Below are 22,814 nucleotides of genomic sequence, written 5' to 3' on the forward strand. Positions count from 1 at the left end.
AGCAGTGTCCATGTGACAACTTTACTCTTGTTTTGAGTCAAGAGGATTGAAGAGGTGAGGGAGAAAGACCTGCTACAGAGAATTAAACAAGGGTGAAAATAAAGGAAGCAGGAAAAGGATTAGGTGGTGACAGTTAAAGGTTTTTGGAACTAAAGAAATGCATTAGGAGAAAATGAATACACTTTATCTATACTGAACAAAAATAGACATGTTTTTCCTTATGAAACAAGTTTTACTCAGAATTTTACCTAAAATAGACAATACTAAATATAACCTGTGGAAAATGAGCCTTCTTTTTCCTCTCCCTTAAAGGAGTTTTGAACAACTTGGTAATATTTCTCAAAAGGAATTCCCAATTGCTTATTCACCCTCTCCCTACTCCCGGCTCTTTCCTCCCTGCCCAACCCCCACCAAATCATTCTTGCTAAAGTCTTTCCCATCTTAGAGGCAACGCCTTCAAGCCAAAAGCCTTGGATTCATCTTAACCACTTCTCTTATCTATTCTTGTCACCTCACCCCTCAGTCAATCCTCTCTGTTCTACCATTAGGTTATATATAAAATGCATGCCAGCACCTGGGGTGCAAGCCATCAACAACCCGCTATCCCTTCTCCCTCTCCTGCCCCTCTCCGATCCACCTTCAATTCAGCTAAGTAAGAAATTTATCAGAGCTTGCGATTCTTCTGCTCAAACCTTCTAGTGGCCTTCGATCTTGGAGTAAAAGCCCTATGATGGCCTAGGAAGCCCTACATCTGGCCCTCTGCCTTCTCACTTGACCTCACCTCTTACCTCTATCTTCCTTGCACACTACACTTCAGTCACACTGACTTCCTGGGTCTTTCTTGACAAGCACATTCCAGCATGAAGGCTATTGCTCTTACCTCCCCCAGGCATCCAGAGACTTGGTCCCTGGTTTCCATCAGGTGTCTGCTCCGATAGCACCTCATCAGAGAGACCTTCTGTGACTACCCCATCTTAAATAAGACCATTTTATCTTTCTTTATCCTGCCCACACTGCTTCATTGCTCTTTATTACACTTATCACTTCCTGACATATCCTCTCTATGTGCTGTATATCCACTTGTGAGGATACACCTCCATGGTAAAGGGAGTTTGCTTCATTCCCTGCTATATTTTTAGAACCTAAACAAACATCTGGCATTGATCATAAGAGTTGTTCAATAAACCAGATATCAGAAAAAGTTTTCTGTAAAAGAACAGACAGTAAATATTTCAGTGTTTTGAATGATAGAATCTCTACCATAGCTATTCAATTATTTATTTGAACTGCAAAAGCAGCCATACACACCCAAACTAAGGAGCATGATTATTTTCTAATAAAACTTTACTGATAGGCACTAAAATGTAAATCTTACATAATTTTCACCTCTTATAAATACTGTTTCTGGGGGGGTCCCCCCATCTATTTAAATAGGTAAAAATCAGGGGTGCCTGGATGGCTCAGTTGGTTAAGCGTCTGACTTGGCTTAGGTCATGATCTCACTGTTTGTGGGTTTGAGTCCCGTGTTGGGCTCTGTGTTGACAGCTCAGAGTCTGGAACCTGCTTCAAATTCTGTGTCTCTGTCTCTCTCTGCCCCTCCCCCACTCATGCTCTGTCTCTCTCAAAAATAAAGAAACACTAAAATATTAATGATAAGGATAGACAATGGAGCAGCATGGAGACCTTGAGACTGTCTTGTCCCTGAAAGGCAGCCAGATCAGCAACAAGCCATTTCAAACACTTAGGAAATTGAGCTGAGGATTAATATAAAACACTGCATAACTTGAGCCACAGAACTTGGCAAAATGAGAAACATTTCTTTTTTATTTTTTAATTTCTTTTTTTATTTTTTAAAATGTTTTGTTCCATATCATTTTCTTATTACATCTTATTTCATTTCACTTTCATTTCATTTTATTCACTGTTATGATACAATTTTTAACTTTTTCTTACCTTTTTTCTTTTATTTCCCTTTTTTCTCCATTCTATCAAGTTTCTTTCAATAAACAGACCAAAACACACCTAGGATCTAGCTTCCTTTATTTGATTTTTTGTTTTGTTTTTAATTTTTAATTTTAATTTCTTTATCTTTTCCTTCCTCCAAAATTCCAAAATGAAGGAATTCACCCCACAAGAAAAAAGAGGAAGAAATAGCAGCCAGGGGCTTAATCAACACATATATAATCAAGATATCTGAACTAGAATTTAGAGCCACGATAAAAAGAATATAAGCCAGGGTTGAAAAAAGCATAGAATCCTCTTCTGTGGAGATAAAAGAAATAAAATCTAGTCAGGACAAAATTTAAAATGCTCTAACCAAGATGTAATCTTGAATGAATGCTCCAACAACAAAGATGGACGAGGCAGAGCAGTGAATCAGCGATTTCCAAGATAGAATATAGAATAATGAAACAGAAAAAAAGGGGCGGGGGAAACAGGGGCAAAAGATCACGAAACAAAACTTAGAGAACTTAGTGACTTATTAAAAAGGAATAACATCCAAATCATAGAAATCCCAGAAGATAAGAGAGAGAGAAGGGGGCTGAAGTTTTATGTGAATAAATTATAGTGGAAAATTTCCTAAACTGGGGAAGGACCCAGACATAAATATCCAAGAAACACAGAAAACTCCCATTAGATTCAACAAAAACTGGCCATCACCAAGGCATATCATAGTCAAATTCACAAAATACACAGAAAAGGAAAGAATTATGAAAATAAGGGGAAAAAAACCTTAACCTGTAAGGAAAGATAGATCAGGTTTGCAGCAGACCTATCCACAGAAACTTGGCAAGCCAGAAAGTAATGGCAGGATATATTTAATGTGCTGAATTGGAAAAATATGTCACCACAACTTCTTTATCCAGGAAGGCTGCCATTCAAAATAAGAGAGATAAAGAGTTTCCCAGACAAACAAAAACTAAAGGCGTTCATGATCACTAAACCAGCCCTGCAAGAAATTTTAAGGGGGGAACTTTGAGTGGAGAAAAGGCAAAACAAAACAAAAAAGACCAAAAGCAACAAAGACTAGAAAGGCCAGAGAACATTGCCAGAAACACCAACTCAACAGGCAACACAATGACTTTCAGTACTCACTCTAATGTCAATGGGCTAAACGCTCCAATCAAAAGATATAGGGTATTAGAATGGATAAGAAAACAAGACCCATGTATATGCTGCTTACAAGAACTTATTTTAGACTGAAAGACAACTGCAGATTGAAAGTAAGGTGATGGAGAACTGTCTATCATCCTAATGGTCATCAAAAGAAAGCTAGAGTAGTCATACTTATATCAGAAAAACTAGATTTTAAGACTCACAAGAGATGAAGAAGAGCATTTTATCATAATTAAGGGGTCTATCCCCACAAAAGAGCTAACAATTGTAAATATTCATGTCCCCAATAGGGAGCACCCAAATATATAAATCTTTAATCACAAACAAAGAAACTCATTGATAATAATACCATAATAATAGGGGCCTTCAACATCCCACTTACAGCAACCAACAGATCATCTAAGCATAAAATCAACAAGGAAACAATGGCTCTGAATGACACACTGGATGGGATGGACTTAACAGATATATTCAGAACATTCCATCATAAAGAGCAGAATACACATTCTTCTCTAGTGCACATGGAACATTCTCCAGAATAGACACATACTGGGTCACAAGTCAGCCCTCAACAGGTAGAAAAAGATTGAGATCATACCTTGCATATTTTCAGAACACAGAACTTTGAAACTCGAAATCAACCACAAGAAAAATTTGGAAAAACCATGAATACTGGGAGATTAATGATCATCTTACTAAAGAATGAATGGGTTAACCAAGAAATTAAAGAGGAAATTAAAAAGTACATGGAAGCCAATGAAAATGAAAACATGATGGGCCCAAACCTCTGGGATGTAGCAAAGATGGTTGTAAGTATATAGCAATCCAGGCCTTCCTAAAGAAGGAAGAAAGGTCTCAAAAATACAACCTAACCTTACACCTAAAAGATCTGGGAAAATAACAGCAAATAGAGCACAAAACCAGCAGAAGAAAGGAAATAATAAAGATTAGAGGAGAAATCAGTGATATAAAAAAAAAGAAAAAGACAGATCAATGAAACCAGGAGCTGGTTCTTTGAAAGAATTAACAAAATTGATAACCCCCTAGCCAGTTTGATCAAAAAGAAAAAGGAAAGGACAGAAATAAATAAAATCACAAATGAAAGAGGAGAGATCCCAACCAACACTGCAGAAATGGAAACAATAACAAGAGAATATTATGAGCAATTATATGCCAATAAATTAGGCAATCTGGAAGAAACAGACAAATTCCTAGAAACATATAAACTACCCAGACTGCAAAATGAAGAAATAGAAAATTTGAGCAGACCCATAACCAATAAAGAAATTGAATCAGTAATCAAATATCTCCCAACAAATAAGAATCCAGAACTGGATGGCTTTCCAGTGGAGTTGTAGCAAATATTTAAAGAAGAGTTAACACCTATTCTTTAGAAGGTGTTCTAAAAAATAGAAGTGGAAGAAAAACATCCAGACTCATTCTATGAGGCCAGCATTATCTTGATTCCAAAACCAAAAACCCCACTAGAAAGAAGAACTACAGACCAATTTCCCTGATGAATGCAAATGCAAAAATTCTCAACAAGAGAGTAGCCAACCAGATCCAACAATACATTAAAAGAATTACTCACCACAATCAAGTGGGATTTGTTCTTGGGATGGAGGGATGATTCAATATCCACAAATCAATCAGGGTGATACATTAATAAAAGAAGGAATAAGAACCTCATGATCCTCTCAATAGGTGCTGAAAAAGCATTTGACATAATACAGCACCCTTTCTCGATATAAACCCTCCAGAAATTACAGTTAGAAGGATCATACCTCAAGATCATAAAGGCCATCGCTAATATCATCCTCAATGGGGAAAAACAGAGCTTTCCTCCTAAGGTCAGGAGCACAGCAAGGATTTTGTTTCACCACTGTTTTTCAACATAATGTTGGAAGTTTTAGTGTCAGCAGTCAGATAACACAAAGAAGTAAAAGGCATCCAAATCGGCAAGGAGGAAATCAAACTTTCATTTTTTGCAGATGACATGATACTGTACACGGAAAACCCAAAAGAGTCCACCAAAAAAACTTCTAGAACTGATACATGAATTTAGCAAAGTTGCAGGATATAAAATCAATGTACAAAAATTGGTTGCATTTCTATGCACCAATAATGAAGCAACAGAAAGAGAACTCAAGGAACCAATCCCATTTACAATTGCACCAAAAAAACCCATAAAATACTTAGGAATAAACCTAACCAAAGAGGTGAAAAATCTATGCACTAAAAACTGTAGAAAGCTTATGAAAGAAACTGAAGAAGACACACACAAAAACAAGGATAAACATTTCATGTTCATGGATTGGAAAAACAAATATTGTTAAAATGTCAATACTACCCAAAATGACCTACATATTCAATGTAATCCCTATCAAAATAACACCAGCATTCTTCACAGAGCTAGAACAAACAATCCTCAGAAAAGACCCTGAGTATCCAAAGCAATCCTGAAAAGGGAAACTAAAGCTGGAGGTAGCACAATTTCAGACTTTAAGATGTATTATAAAGCTGTAATCATCAAGACAATATGGTATGGCACAAGAACAGACACAAATATCAATGGAACAGAGTAGAGAAACCAGAAATGGATCCACAACTGTATATCCAGCTAATCTTTGACAAAACAAGAAAGAAAACTCAATGGAAAAACGAGTCTTTTCAGCAAATGATGTGAAAACTGGACAACAACATGCAGAAGAATGAACCTGGACCACTTTCTTACACCATACACAAAAATAAACTCAAAATAGATGAAAGACCTAAATGTAATACAAGAAGCCATCAAAATCCTAGAGTAGGAAACAGGCAACAATCTCTTTGACCTCAGCCACAGCAACCTCTTACTTGACAGGTCTCCAGAGGCATGAGAAACAAAAGCAAAAATAAACTATTGGGAACTAACCAGGATAAAAAATCTCCTGCATAGTAAAGACAACAATCAGCAAAACTAAAAGGCAACTGACAGAATGGGAGAAGATATTTCAAATGACATATCAGATAAAGGGTTAGTAACTAAAATCTATAAAGAACTTATAAAACTCAACACCCAAAAACCAAATAATCCAGTGAAGAAATGGGCAAAAGACACGAATAGACATTTTTCCAAAGAAGATATCCAGGTGGCTAACAGACACATGAAAAAATTCTCAACATCACCCATCATCAGGGAAATACAAATCAAAACCACAATGAGATACCACCTCACACCTGTCAGAATGGCTAAAATGAATGACACAGGAAACAACAGATATTGGTGGATGCAGAGAAAGAGGAACACTTTTGCACTGCTGGTGGGAATGCAAACTGGTGCAACCACTCTGGAAAACAGTATGGAGGTTCCTCAAAGTATTAAAAATAGAACTCCTCTGTGACCCAGCAATTGCACTACTAGGTATTTATCCAAAGGATACATGAGTGCTCTTTTGAAGGGGCACACGCACGCCAATATTTATAGCAGCACTATCAACAATAGCCAAAGTATGGAAAGAGCCTGAACGTCCATCAAGTGATGAGTAGATAAAGAGGAGTGGTATATATATATATATATATATATATATATACACACACAATGGAATATTACTTGGCAATCAAAAAGAAGGAAATCTTGCCATTTGCAACAACATGAATGGAGCTAGAGTGTATTATGCTAAGTGAAATAAGTTAGTCAGAGAAAGACAAATATATGATTTCAGTCATATGTGGAATTTAAGATACAAAACAGATGAACATAAGGAAAGGGAAGCAAAAATAACATAAAAAACATAGAGGGAAGCAAATCATAAGAGACTCTTAAATACAAAGAACAAAGTGAGGGTTGCTGGAGGGGTGTTGAGAGGGAGGATGGGCTAAATGGGTGATGGGCATTAAGGAGGGCACTTGTTGAGATGAGTACGGGGTGTTATATAACTCACTAAATCCTATTCCTGAAATCATTAATACTTCATATGTTAACTCACTTGAATTTAAATTTTAAAAAATAAATAATAAAAAAGGATAATATAGTTGAGTGTGAAGAAAAATAATATTTAAGTCACCTATAATTTTTAACATTTTGCTTCCTGTATTTTCACGCTTTTCTTTTTGGGAAGGGGCATAGAATCATTTTTATTCCTACTGAATTTTGCATACTCTTTAGAAAGAAAATAATAACAAAAAAATAAAAAGGTAAAAACCATTCTTAGCCCTTGATCTGCACAAAAGCAAATACTAGGTCAGAACTGGCTCATGGCCATCATCTGCCGACCCTTGTAATAAACTGCCATTGAATGACTAAGTGAGTAAGTAAAGTAAGTGCTTAATAAACTCTAATGAATGAATGGATTATTCTTTCATTCTTTCATTGACTAGTTCATAGGTTTTTTTGAGGAGGGAGATGTCACAGTACAATGCAGAAAACCAAACACTATGTCAGAAAACTGAGATTGTAGTCCTGTTTTTGCTATTTACAGCCACATAACCTAGAGAATTTCAATAAATTTCCCTGAGTTTCTGTTTCTCTTCACTGAAAAACAGATACAATACATTCTGCTTTATAACATCACCATGCAAATGAAGGATAGTTCAATGCAACCAGTATTAAATGAGCACTCATTACTATGTACCAGGCATAATACTTATTTTATTATTCAGTACCACCACAGTCTTGAATAACATGAAAAGTAGAAATGTTTTCATCTATTTCCTGTCAATTAAACTTACCACATTTTGGCTTAAATTGAGACTTCCCCATATTATCATTCCAGAGACACCCAGAGAGACAGTTTCACCAATTGTATTCACAAGGTCACCCTGGCAAATGTGACAGAAATAGTTAACAGAGAGAAGTGAAGTACGATTTAGTAACACCTAAAAATTCTGACTCAATAACAATAGTTTAAATATTTCCCCACTATTTATTTCCGTCTTTCAGGCCACCACTACCCTATCAAAAATACAGATTTTTCTATTATTTTAATTGCTTCTGTTGACAAAAGGGCAGACCCATGAAAGAAAACGAGAACTGAATTACTATATTGTCTGTGCTACCTAGTTTTTTCATTGTTGCTAAGATATTATATGATTACATTAAAATGAAATATATTCTTATTTTGCATTCATATAACAATGCAGAACTACCACCTGTGTGCATACTCCTAAAGGATATTAAAAGCCAAATTTCACTCCCTTCAGAAGTGATGTTGACGTCCTTAAACATCATTTGTGAACACTGATTCCTAGCCCTTACTCCTTGAGGTACTCACCTCAGAAAGATATTTCAGATCCAAGTCAGTAAAAACTGGACGGGTATATACAAAAATCGGAAGTGGTCGTGTAGCACCAGGTACTCTAGAAATCCGAATGGCTTCCTGAACACGATTCCGGACAAAGAGAGAGGCATTTGGAGAAGATTCCAATTTGCTAGTCAAGTAAACAGATGGGAAGAGGGCTGTGCTTTCATTCCACAGCCAGCTGAGCTCTTCATTTCTTTTATATTCTATTTGAGGGCAACTTCCATTGTAATTGGGGTCTCTATTATGATGGTTGTAACAATCAGGAAAAAGATAGTAACCCCATAAATAATTTGGTCGAAGGGATTTTCCCAATTTTAAAGTCGTTAGCATGAAACACTTTCCTGCGTTTTCAAAATCTACTTTGGCTCTCTTGGCGGCTTCTGTGGCATTAAGTTGATTACGTTCTTTCTGAACCAACTCAATAGACAAAGTCCTGTAAATATCTTTAGGTCTCCAGTTTCTTGCCCAGAGAGGCCTCCAGCCTTCCCAGTCAATGACAGCCAAGCCCAAGCCTTGTGTTGGTATGTAATGGGCAATGTCTGCCTTGGCTTTCTCCAGGTGCTTTTCTAAGGACCCCAGCTGAGGGATTCCCCCATGTACACTTGCGCCAGTGTTTTCAATTATGTGAGGATAGTAGCCAAGTCTATCAGCATAAAATAATGTAATGGCTTGTCCAGTGGCACTTTTTAGGGGGCTTCCTGTTATAGAGAAAAGGCTCAGATCTAGCTGCACATTAAACATTGTAGCACAACGTTCAGTTGGGACATTCCAGCCCCAGAGGAAAGAAACACTTGGGATTAAAGGGGGTGCCGTGAAATCCTGAGGCAAGCAACATGGAATCAGAAGGAACAAAAACGCTGCCTGTGTTGCTCCACTGGACGTGACAAAGCTCCTAAAGAAGATATGTTTCAACATGAGCATTCCCATTGCAAAGATTAAGGACTATAAAAATTTCTTCCTACACACTTTGACTTATCCAGTATTTCATGCAAGATATAAGCACAGAAAAGAGATAGTGGAATGAAGCTACATTGATGGATAAAGGCGTATAACGATTGTGTTACTTTTAAATATTATTCTTCTTGCTTCATGTTACAAGAATGTTTTGCAGGTTGCTTCATCTATAACCAAAAAAAAAAGAAATATGGAATATAGTTACCAGTGTTTCTGTATCAGAGAGTATAAACTTCACCAAGCTCTAAACATTAAGTGCAGGAGTTTAATCCAATTTTTGACGATGGAGGACTCTTGTGTTTGAGTCAATAAAGTTATTTTCTCTTCTGTATGATACAAATCCTGTAATAACTAACATTTGTATCATCTTCCCAAATCATTACTGAGCCTACAGAGAGGTGAATGCAGCTATTTTTCCTTTTGCCTTCCCATTTGTGCAGAATGCTGTGCCAAGCAATGTCTTAGCAAAAGCCTGTTAAATAAAATTTAATTCCAGTTGAACTTCTCATTGTCATTTGTTATTTCTTGAAAAACCACTTTATAGTTGCAGGCCAAAAAAATTGAAAACAACCGTTCATAAAATTATGAACTTCATCTTTATTTTTTCTGAAGGGGAGCAGGTAGAGGGGGAAGCAAAAGTCACTTCTGCCAGAAGTAATAGATCAAACATGTGCCTGAAACTATTGCATTAACCAGAGTCTCCTACTGAGGAACAAGTTTAAGTGTTATTTGGAACAGTGCTCCATCAAATCTCAAGGTAAATTGAGTAGAGGAGGAGTTACAATGGTGAGGCAGTAGGAGGACTGGGATTTCCCTCGTCCCTCAGACACGGCTGTTTGAGGCCAGATCACTTGGAACACCCAGGAAATCAGTCTGTGGAGTGGTAGAGGGGTCTCCACAGATGGAGGAAAGAGTTAGGTGGGATCGAAGTGCATGCATGTGAGCTGGGAAGACAAAATGGCAGAGGCATGGAGTGGAGGACTCCATTATGCAGAGAGAAAAAGGGAGAGGAAGAGAGAAACTATGAAATTGCGTTATTGTATTAGTATAAGGAAAGTAAATTGAGAAAAACGTTAAATAAAGGATATACATTATAGATATCTGTTTATACATGCACACAATTTATGTATAGGAACAAAAATATGTGTCAATATTTTTTTATGAAACAAATTTAACTCTTCTTTATACATCTCTGGACAAAGCCTAGGGGCACAGAACTGGAGAAAGACCTAGGTTAGCATCTAGAAAAGCACCTTTTGTTTAGAGCATCTACTAGGCTTTACAGAGGAATCTTATCTCCTTAGAAAATCTTACCTGACTTAACTCCAGATAATTAGCATCTCTCCACTAGTATGTATAAACTTGTTCTCAGTTTATACGTGTGAGGTTGCTTCTCAAGTGTCCTATTTGCCCACTGCCTGAATAATTGCCCTTTTAAAGCACTGCTGCTAAGGCTTTATATACCCGCCCCCCAACTCCTAATAGTAGTGTCTACCCAGAAGTTCTTTCATAGGCCAACCATGAAACTTGTCTTCAGTAGTGTCCAGGTCAGAAGCCTGTTGGTTTTAATGTCTCCCTAGAGCACTAGAAAGTTATTAACGTTCCTTTAAGAAAATCATTTTGTCTCAGAATAAATTTAAAAGCTCAAGACCTGAATACATCCCAAATCCTATTTAACTAATTCTTATTCTTGCTCTAAAGAAATTTTATCACCGGAACACATGCTAGCTAAAACCTTTGACCCAGAAATGGCTTATCTGAAATTAGCCCAAAATTCTTTTGTAATAAAAGTTATATAGGTAGGTATAGATACTAACAATGTATTATTAACTTCTATGTTTGTAACATCTATGACATGAGAAAATATTAAAAGCAACTTCAGTCCCTAATGATGATATGCTTAAGTATGGGATTTTATTTTTTTAATTTTTTTAATGTTTATTTTTGAGAGAGAGAGAGAGAGAGAGAAAGGGAGAGCATGCAAGTGGGGAAGGAACAGAGAGGGGGAGACACAGAATCCAAAGCAGGCTTCAGGCACTGAGCAGTCAGGACAGAGCCCGTTGTAGTGTTCGAACCCACAAACCGCGAGATCATGACCTGAGCCAAAGTCAGTTGCTCAACCAACTGAGCCACCTGGGCACCCCACTAAATAAATACAGTATTTTAGCCTGAAAGAAGTTATGCAGTCATCAGAGCTAGTTATAAAGATAGCAGGATGGAAAGATGCTTGCCTCAAATACTAATGGGCAGGAACCGACTAGCTCCTTGCCTTGAAGCTACTGAAGACAAGCAGTTTTTCAGATATACGATAACGTAAGTACATGCTTAAAGAATTAAAGAAAATCCAGAGAGATAAGGAATATTCATTCATATTTCCTGAGGGTCCATTACATATTTTTATTTTTTTAGTATTTATTTATTTTTGAGAGAGAGACAGAGCACAGGTGGGGAAGGAGTAGAGAGAGAGGGAGACCCAGAATCTGAAGCAGGCTCCAGGCTCTGAGCTGTTAACACAGAGCCCAACACAGAGACTTGAACTCACAAGCTGTGAGATCATGACCTGAGCCAAAGTTCGATACTTAACTGACTGAGCCATCCAGGCACCCCTACATATTTTTGATCTTCTAACTTTCTTTAATTCAACTACCAGATAGTTTCTAACAAGAACTGGGAGAAAAATAAAATTTAATGTTAGAATTTTGCCAGCACAGATTTGAAGCTCAGCTTCCCCCAGATTGGTGGGAAGAGGAACAGAATCATCTGCCTTCTTACTGTTCATTCACTAGAATGCTTGTTCAAGGGGTTCTTGTTTTACTTTTTGAAAGACTTAGTAGTTGGGATTTTTGAGGTAAGGAGAAAACAGTCACAGACCAAAAATAAGCCAAAAAAACCAGCTAGATTTCTTGGCTTAATTCTAAGCTCTACTTTTCTACAACAAATGCTTTATTTCCAGAACAAATGTTTTCTTTCTAGAAAATCATGTAGAAGTCAGTCTAGACGGCTGTCTTTAGACTTCACTCATCTGATATTCTTATTCTCTATTAAGGAGTCTTGCATATATTGCATATATTATCTCAATGGAATTAAGGACTTTTTTTTTTTAAGTAGGCTCCATGCCCAGTGTGGAGCCCTACCTGGGGCTTACACTCATGACCCTGAGATCAAGACCTGGGCTGAGATCAAGAGCCAGACATTTAACCGACTGAGCCACTCAGACATCCCCAAAACTAAATCTGGATACAATTCTCTTACTATTAAAATTGTTATAGATTTTGAATATAAATTATTATTATAAATATGAAGCTGAAAACTCAGAAATGTGGACAAATACTAATAAAGCCAAGATAATAACTCTGGTGAAAACAAATGAGAACTGAAGAGAGGGGGAGAAGTGGGGGATTCCCAGGGTTTAAGATGCCTTTCCATGGCACCTTCTCACTCCCCATAACCCGACTGTCCCCAGAATAGAACATGATAAATGCATTGTGACAGTACTCATCAAATAGCCCCTAGCCTCAGGATGCTGAAGGTAACTTTAATGCACCTAAATTACCTCCATAAATACTTTGGAAATCATTCTGTAACATGAAAAATAAAAAGCAAAACTTCAAGTAAGCAGCCAGCCCCAAATTTATTGCTTTTGTAGGCTTTGTATACTAATTACATTTGGTAGCTGGGTATCATTTCTGAAGTACTACTTGGTCTCAAATTTCAACTCAAAGGCTGACTTCTACCTCCAGTTGTAAGTTACACTGAATCTAAGTTGAGTTCTGAGCAAACTTAAAGAGACCAGCATAATACACCAAAGCAGAAAAATCTATGTGCAGTTTTCTTCTCTTACAGTAAAAATGTATTCATGCTTTCAGGAGAGAAAGGAACCTTTAAGCAATATTTTTTCTAGGAAATTTCTTATTAAGCTATAATGTTTTATAAATAACTTGGCAGAAATTGATATGATGATACACTTGATGAAACAAAAGAAGTTTATACTATTTTTGGTGGCATTCAATCAACTGCTTCTTCCTTTCCCTTTCACTTTATTAGTATTAGTATTAGTATAAGTATTTTCAGTATTGTCATTATCATTCTTGTCCTCTGGTTCCTTCTTCTACTTTTGTCTTAACTTTGTCAGTGTCTCCCACGCATAATTTTTGCACAGCCTGGAGCTCCTCAAGGTTAAAGAAATTACTCATTCTTAGGGCCCCTAGCTGACTCAGACGGTGGAGCACATGGCTCTTGATCTTGGGTTGTAAATTTAAGCCCCACATTGGGCGTAGAGACTACTTAAAAATAAAAGCATTAAATAAACAAGGAAAAAATTTTGCTAATTCCTTAATCCGTGTATTCACTACTAATCACTAAGTGTCAAACTACTTCTACTAAAGAGGTAGTTTTAAAAACATGGCCTATTACAGAACTTCTAATTCTTTTTTACAGACAATCTATAGGGCTATGCAGAGGAAAGAAAAAAAGACAATTTATTTTTGAAGCAAATTTTTAAAATTTTCCTCTGAAATGTCAGCAGGTCAGAAATTGCTCCAGAAAAACCTAAATACTCTTCAGTATTCCACATGTTGGGTAAGGAAAAGAATCTCTTCACTCAGTCAATTAAGGAAGACTTAATCTCAGAGTGCCTGGGTGTCATTTAAGCATCCGACTTCAGCTCAGGTCATGATCTCATGGTTCATGGGTTCAAGCCCCACATCAGGCTTCAAGCTGACAGCTCAGAGCCTGGAGCCTGCTTCACATTCCATGTCTCCCTCTCTCTCTGTCCCTCCCCTGCTCATGCTTTGTCTCTCAATCTCTCTCTCAAAAATAAATAAACATTTTAAAAAATTTTAAAGGAAAGAGTTAATGTTTTAAGATGTTGTTATGTGATAGACGGAGGAGGACCTGTGTGTATGTGTGTGTGTGTGTGTGTGTGTGTGTGTGTGTGTGTGTGTGTGTGTGTTGAATCCCAGCAAATTCAAGTGCCATGAAAAGGATTGGTAAGGATGGCAAATTAATGTAAAAATGCTATAAATTTTTTATTAGCATTTGAAATGAGTTTAAGAACCCAGTGGTAAAAACAAGTCCTAATTGCAGTTGTTTTGATTAAGCATTTTGTTTGAATTAATGAAATTTCTCGCAGTCTAGTATAGATGAAGAATGAACTGGTTTCAAGGAAGTACAGCATCTGCTTGGAAAGTAGTTTCTCCTTATAAAGTTAAAATGAATTAGAACTAATATTTTCAAAGTGATAGAGAAAGCCATGTTTGAAATTCATTACTAGAAACTAGAAACTAGAAAATACTAGTTTCCTGAAGCCTGCTCTTTTCCCTAAGGTAGGAAGTGAGAGAAGAGAAGAGAAAAAAAGAGAGCCAAATAAATAACAAAATCTCTCCAAAGCAGTTTCCTAAATCAAATTTTATTTAATCAATATAGTAGAACATAGAGATATCATTTATACATGTTCATTTTATGCAATAAAAGTTTGTCCTGAGCCACAGTATAATTAGAAAGTAATACATCTCAGAAGCTAGAAAACCACAGCATGATTAAATATGAATTTTAAATATTGAAGCCATAAGCAAGTTATATTGATATATTGTAGAAGATATTAATATTTCAGCTTTTGAAAATGCAAGATAGTTTAATACCAAAAGCATTTAATTGAAAATAAGAAAGTAATTCATCTAAGAGGAAAATTCCTTTGGAAAGAACGTGAATGGGCCTATAATAACATTCTGTGTCCAAAAGATCTCTGTAGACCCCAGAGACCTTATAAAAGAATGTATATAAAGTACCCTTAATTGTAAGATTAGGTTGGTGTTCAAATGTCCAAGCCACTTAATTGATACTTAATAGATACTTATATGAGTTAGTTAACTAAATGAATGAATTTGATATCCTTTGAATTTCAGTAAACTCAAAATTATGGCCAATGGTGACCCTTTAAAATGAAGATGCCCAAACAAAATTCAAAATATATCATCCACAATCCACAGAGCCATCAATGAAAAACCAGAGCAGTAAGAGATAGAGACCTCAGTATAGAATTGGACTCAATTCCAAATACAACAAGAAAAAGTAGGACTTTATAGCCAAGGAAAAAATGGGGGGATGGGAATGTTACTGCAGGAGTACCTGGGGTAAGGGAAGATTTTGGCTAAACTGACCTAACAGGATTCTTGCTAAAGCCAGACCACGGTCATCAGGCTCACCTGGGGGATAGTGGAAGCTAAGAGACCTAATCAGATATCCCAGAAGACCAGATATGGGGGGTGGGAATTCTTGCTAAACTGACTTAACAGGATTCTTACTAGAACTAGATTCTACAAGGAAGGATTCAGAAGCTCAGCAGCATTTGAGGCTTGGTCAAAAAGAGAGTTCAATGAGCATGATTAGCATCATCAATAGAGAATCTTGGTCAGTCCCCATTATTAAAGATGCTTGATGAGTTAATCATTTAATTAAGTAAATGAACTCCATGTACTTCGAATTTCAGTCAATCTAAAATTATGGCTTATGGCACCACTTTAAAATGAAAATGTTCAAACAGAAAAAAGAAGCATAGCACCCAGAACCCACAGAGATCAAACATTACTCACAAGACAATTATATCTTCTATCACCAAGCGTGAGGCACTGACACACCCAGATATGACTGAAATTAAGTACTGAAATAATTGAATAAAGTCTTAAGGAGTCTCTAATTCTAGAGGCTAATTAAAAACACAATAGCTTTGCTAGGGATCCTCTCTGCAATGCCACTTGCCAAGCCAGATTGAGCTCAGTAATGCCTGACTTGCAGTCAACCCAATATCCCACCATCATAACCCTGGGACCAGTCCTAGTTCTCTGTTACTGCAGCGTCTCAGCTGCCTAGCAAAGTGGGCAAAAGATCTTAGTGCCAATCGCATCAAAGTTTAGCAGTAATGAGCACCTCCATGATTACCAATGCCTTGCACAATGAACTTCACGAAGGAGTACTAGCTACATACAACATGGGCTGTGAGCTCACATTTGGCCTTCTGTTAGCAATAACCAATGTTTCTCTTCCCTTCACCCAGATGACTTTTGGGTTTTATTTCTCTGAACTGTCAAAGTTATAGTTACTAAATCTACACATGGGAATATCTCAAAGAACTAAATGGCCACTATAGTCTAACACAGTTTTAGCATATGTGCTGCCGAAGTGAGCACTATAGTCTAATACAAACAGAAACACCTATCTGCTCATTAAGTTCCTTTGTCCAAAGGCAGTCGGGACCCAACTGCATCAAATGTGATCAAGCACATTAAAAATGTGGAAAACAAATGCCATTAAAGAAAAAGACATGAGGGGCAACTGAGTGGCTCAGTCGGTCAAGCATCTGACTTCGGCTCAGGTCATGATCTTGTGGCTCATGAGTTCGAGCCCTGTGTCAGGCCTGTCCTGACAGCTCAGCCTGGAGCCTGCTTCAGATTCTGGGTCTCCCTCTCTATCTCTCTGCCCCTTCCCCACTCACACTCTGTCTCTCTCTCTCTATCAAAAATTAACATTAAAAAATTGAAAAAAGAAAAAGATATGAGCTCAGTTTCAAAAGACAGCCTGACAGTTATTTTCCTTCTAATCAATTTAAGATATTTGGCACTATAGAGATACTAGGCTCCTAAATGCAGCACTGAGAATGCAGACTGAATTTTTTTTATTTTTAATTTTTTTTAGGATAGAGGACTGGCTTCAAACTCTTGTCAGAGGTTTAAGTGATTTAATACCCGTCTTCCTAAAAATACATGCACTGCAGTCTACCTTACAAGGGTACATACCATAGAGGCACCTGAGTGGCTAAGACAATTAAGTGTCTGACTCCAGCTCAGGTCACGATCTAGCAGTTTGTGGGTTTGAGCCCCGCATTCGGCTCTGTGCCGACAGCTCAGAGCCAGGAACCTGTTTCAGATTCCGTGTCTTCCTTTCTCTCTGCCCCTCTCCTGTTCATGCTTTGTCTCCCTCTCTCAAAAATAAATAAACATTAAATGTTAAAAGAATGTAGATTCGTGAAAACAAAACTATGGTTGAAGTCGCAACCAAACAAATGTCTTCCCAGCCTAATTATTTCTCCACTTCTGAGGAACGTGTGGCAACTCAATCTACGCCAGCTTTCCAGTCAGGATCTATAGAAAAATAAAACTCAAATCTTTCATTATCCTCATGAAAGTCCCTGCTTCTTTGAGGAAGAAGACTTTTGGGTTGACAGGTTCTTATGGACAATATGAATTCCACAGGAGAATTATGTAGGTTTCATTTCAATGGGATCCTGCCTTGCGCATCTTGTATAAATCTATTTTGCCTCGAATCTTTAAAGATCTATTTTGAGCCTAGAGATAGTTCTGTCAATAGCTGCCCCCACTGTGCAGCCTTTCCAAACGCAACTGACTATTTAAGTGTTAATTTCTGATGGCCGCAAAGGCTATTTTAAATGTGCTAAGGTTCTCCTAAAATTGTACTTCTTTCTTTTCTTTTTTTTTTAAGGCTTTTTGTTTTGGTGGGGTTTTTTTTGTTTTTTGTTTTTTTTTTTTTAGAGAGAAAGCGCATGATCAGGGGAGGGGCAGGAGTGGGAGAGAAATTGTCCTTCTTTCTTTCTTTTTTTTTTTTGAGAGAGAAGGAGAGCATGAGCAGGGTAGGGGGCAGGGGGCAGAGAGAGCAGGAGAGAGAGAATCTCAAACAGGCTCTGTGCTGTCAGCTCAGAGCTCAATAGGAAGCTCAGACTCACTAATCGGGGGACCATGACCCAAGCTGAGACCAAGAGTCAGACGCTTAACCAATTGAGCCACACAGGTGCCCCGTAACTTTTACTTATTGTTGGTACCAGTCACAGTTCGTGTTCAAGTTTGAAATATGTCTGTCTTTCTCACTAAACTGTGAGCTCATTATTGTGTCCCCAATGCCCAGTATTGTGCCTGCTAAACAGTAGATCTATACGTAGTTAATTGTATGGGTGAATGAGTGAGTCTATCCATCTATTAATTCTTTCGTCAGATTACTTTTTCATTTCTCCAGTTTCACTAAATTATTTTTAATTTCCTACCATTCTCCCAAAGCTCAAGTTCATCTACCGGGTAAAATCCAATTTACTGTATCTTAAACATTAACAAGATAAAAAGTTAAAAGAATTGAAGAAGTATCAATAGCTACTTTGACCTCACACTGTGGTATGGAAAGTAAGATTTATTTTAAAGATTATGATTACCTGGGATTTTAAAGACTACTAATTCAAACCTAATCCTATTCTCTTAGGACTGTCCCCAACTGCCACCATTCTCTCCAGCTAATGATGTGCAGTAGCTCACAATTAAAATAAAGATGCAGCACTAATAACATTTACTGGTGTCTCCCTTTACAATGACTTTTCTCTCCTCTTCATACATTCACTTTTAGGGGTGCCTGGGTAGCTCAGTTGATTAAGCACTGACGGGCTCAGGTCATGAACTCACAGTTCATGAGTTAAAGCCCCACTTTGGGCTTTATGCTGACAGCTCAGAGCCTGGAACCTGCTTCAGATTCTATGTCTCCCCCTCTCTCTGCTCCTCCCCTACTTGTGCTGTCTCTCTCTTTCAAAAATAAACAGAAATATTAAAAAGGTTTTTTTTAATTCATACATTCACTTTTAACTTTTCTCTCTGTATCTTACCAGTCTTTCAACTGCTAAGAGGACCAGAAAACCGGTGACACCCACAGGTGAGGGGATTAAGGATCCCAGATCCAGAAAAGGATTGAGACGTTGTTTCTACTTTTAGTTCTATTATATAAGAGTTGGAAGATTCAAATTATTTGGTCTTTAGGTACTAACTCTTTAAAAATATATTGGTAATACCAAGATCAGTCTCACTCCTTATGAAGTATTTTTTATGAGAAGTTTGTAAATCTAGACTTCCATATTATTTCTGATGGACTATCTATATTATGAAATCTTGCTTATTATGGTTTGTTTGCATTTTCCCCAAACTATAAGAAACTCAGTTGTAGTCGGGTATGGAGATAGCTTTTTTTTTTTTTTTTTTTTTTTTTTTTTTTTTTTTTTTTTTTTTTTTTTTTTTTTTTTTTTACTTATAGCAACCAGAAAGTCAACATATGTAGCTAGATTAGGAGCATCGCTAGAAAAATCTAGGGATTGTGAATTCCTAGTCCTAGAATGCCAAAGAAATGTTTACTGTGGATATTGAAATTTTTAGATGATGAAAAGAAGTTAGGGGGTAGAGCAGGACTCTAACCCTCCTCTGAAGAATGTGGTCAGTAAAAAAGTGACGGAAGGGAAGAGGAAGAGTCATAGCAGCATAACTTACTTCAGATTGTTGAAACTCAGTAAAAGTTGTGTTTACAACTATATCGCCCCCTTACCTTCACCTACAGGTTGGGAGCCCGATGTTATTTGGCCTCTCCACAGAGATCACATGCTTCTAGTTCAAGGAAATAGGAAGGCTCAGATAATGCCTCCGCACTGAGATCACCTGTGGCCAAAATGTAATCACAAAAAAGCACTGCAGGGCAAAGGCTAAACATCTCCGGGCAGCCCTGTGCATTTTAGGCAAAAGTGGAGAGTAGTTGTGAACATGATTATCCAAGAAAGCAATGTTGGGGATGCCTATTCCTAGCATTTTTTCCCCCAAAGTGCAGACCACAGACTATTAGTGGGCCATAAAACTGATTTAATTGGTTGTAATGAGCACTTTTCTAAAAGAAAAAAAAAAAATAAGTGAAATAGACTATTATAGAGTGGAATGGCCAAGGTAGGCTAGAACAGGACAGGACAGAAGAGGAAGCACCAGAGGACCGTCGTCACATGCAGAAGCATCTTATTTTATGACCCTTTCCCTATCAGTTAGATATTCACGTATGTGCACACTGGGTCTCAATACAGAATGTATTTTTTACTGTGGAATGGATCAAGCCATTCTGATTGCAAAAGCTTTGGAGTCTGACATGCTTGGGTTTGGAATACCAAGAACAGGCCCTTTCTTATTAAGTGGCCTTGGTCAAGTTCTCAGATCTCATTAATTTAATCTCTTCAGCAATCAGATCTCATTAATTAATCTCTTCAGCAATCAGAATAGAACTTCAGATCTATCTGAAGACTCCTCAAAGAAATGTTTGTAAGTGACTAAACTACTATAAAGTCTCCTGTGTACATGTAAAAATATTAAATAAAGTTTATAGGTTTTTCTCCTGTTAATCTGCCTTGTGTCAGTTCAATTCACAGGCTCCAGGCACAGAAGCTAACAGGATAAAGGTAAGTTTTTTTTCCTCCCTTACACCTGACACATAGTAAATATATTTTTTAAAAAAAAGTAACGTGTTCCTGTTATTTTTAATAATATTATCCCTGGCCTCCACCCTCTTCTGTATGAAAGGCAGGGAAAAGCATGACAAAAGGAGACAAAGTCCAAGGTCTATTTAATGATTCATAGAACTTCCAGCATTAAAGCTTCCCTAGGAAGCTAAAAAAAAAACCTTTTTTTTTTTTTTACTCTAGATATGTGAGCATTATGGAAATGTTCTGGTGGAAGTGAGATGCCCATCAAATTCATATGATCATGAAGCCAGATCTGCTGAGGCCGATGTGCCTTACCAAGGGCATTCATCGACACATGGCATGTTCTGCAAGGGAACCCACATGAGAAAGTCTTCATGAATCATGACTGTATCAGCAGATCCAACTGGCTCTGGCCATTACGGTGCCTTGCATGAATTTGGCTGTGACTGCTTCTCGGCCTCTCCTCTAGTGGAGGAGTCTATTCCGAAAGCAACCTATCCAAGCTCAGCTTCAAATTCTTCCCTCAGCCCAATGGAAATATTTCTCTACCTTGTCAAATGTCATTTATCCGGACAGTTTAAATTGGATTAATGGAAAAAGCAAGTGGCATATAAATAAGTGACATTTAAACCAACGAAGAGCAAAACAAATTATTAGTACTGAATTCAGGTATCTGCACAAGGTTTGGGGGTTACACAGCAGCCTCTGCTTCCTTTTCGCAAAAGAGGAGGATGACCAGGTACCAAAACTCAAAGACGCAACAGTTAATTAACAAAATTATTTCTCAGCATCAAATTTCTTTTGGCTGTTAGCATGTTTGTTACATCTATGAGATATGAATAATCATTAATAACCATTACTGTTGTTGTTATTAAAATAAGCAATACATCCAGCACATCACATACATCAAAATGGGTGACAGATGCTATCCAAAAAGAAAAATTAGCTACAAAGTCAACCTTCTCATGCCATTATAGAATTCATTAATATTTATAGTTCTCTCTGCCCCCCTAGACCATTCCATAAAAACCTGAGCACATTTACCCTTGAAAATGAGAAGACCAGGCAGTAGTTGTACTTGTCTCTTCACCAAGAACAGAGGAGAGCAGAAGTGCCCTAGGATTCTCACCTGAGACAAGAGAAACAGGAAATCAGAGTGGCTGGCGACTAAGGATCTGGCTAATTTATGACGGGATGGGAGTGTCCCTAAGACTCACCTCCTGGGAGACAGCAGACACACACACACACACACACACACACAAAAGTGGAATTCTGAGACAATGGGCAAATCAGAATTTCAGCATCGGAAATTCTGCTTCAGAATTCTTGAAGAGTTGTGACCAACTACGAGGTTGGGGGATGGGCCAAGTATGAGGCTGGGGGATGGGGACAAGGTCTTTACAAAACCGACTCTTTTGCTAAAAAAAAAAAAAATGCACAAAACAGATAACAAGATAACTTCAGATTCAAAAAAACTTTCAAGGCACATGTTCACTTGTCAGCATAATCAGAGAGCAGTGAGTCTCTTGAGGTTCAATCTAATTAGTACTTTAGTTACTTAATGAATGTTTATAATTTTGAGGGGAAAATACTGTTTTTATTTACAATAACATATTTTTAAAATATTTCTAGTGTTTATTTATTTTGGATAGAGACAGAAACAGAGCAGGAGCGGGAGAGAGGCAGAGAGAGAGGGAAACACAGAATCTGAAGCAGGCTCCAGGTTCTGAGCTCTCAGCACAGAGCCCAATGCAGGCTCGAACACACGAACCAGGAGATCATGACCTGAGCTGAAGTCCCAAGCTAAACTGACTGAACCACACAGGCGCCCCCAAAATACTGCTTTTATTCAATTGTGTATGACTCATTTATTTTTTGTTCTTGATATGCAATAGCTACAGCTTTAAAAATCCATGTTACAACTAATGTTTATCAGGTGCCTAACCGGCTTTAAACAAATGCGCAGTATTTGTTATATCTTAAATGTTAGCCTAAGTAGAGCAAGCCTTTAATTAAAATGTCATTACCGTACAGTGTTTACAGGAAAGCAGTTTCAACCAAATCTCTAAAATCAGATAATCAATAATGAATTATAAAGTCATTTAAGGATTTTTAGTAAGCAATTAATTATGGCATTCGAATGTCTCTAACATTCTGGGTAAGAATTATCATGCTCATTTTCTAATGAG

General features: G+C 37.4%; 1 protein-coding gene across 8 annotated transcripts in view; it reads right to left on the reverse strand.

The window, feature by feature from the left end:
- Window positions 1–9,420, reverse strand: part of SPAM1 (sperm adhesion molecule 1) — a 28,617-nt gene extending 19,197 nt beyond the window's left edge. For 7 of the 8 annotated variants that reach the window (XR_003914774.1, XR_003914775.1, XR_003914777.1 and 4 more), the window contains exons 1-2: window positions 8,370–9,420; window positions 7,828–7,917 (exon numbers count right to left, since the gene is read on the reverse strand). Coding sequence is in view for 2 of the 8 variants with exons in the window: in XM_029955648.1 (XP_029811508.1) it covers window positions 7,828–7,917; window positions 8,370–9,326 (1,047 nt within the window). In the remaining 6 variants the exon portion in view is untranslated. The remainder of the gene's footprint in view (window positions 1–7,827; window positions 7,918–8,369) is intronic. The other variant, XM_029955640.1, reaches the window with a different exon arrangement.
- Window positions 9,421–22,814: the final 13,394 nt, after the last annotated feature.

This window comes from Suricata suricatta, chromosome 2 (assembly GCF_006229205.1).
Source record: "Suricata suricatta isolate VVHF042 chromosome 2, meerkat_22Aug2017_6uvM2_HiC, whole genome shotgun sequence".
In the NCBI taxonomy this organism is placed as follows: domain Eukaryota; kingdom Metazoa; phylum Chordata; class Mammalia; order Carnivora; family Herpestidae; genus Suricata; species Suricata suricatta.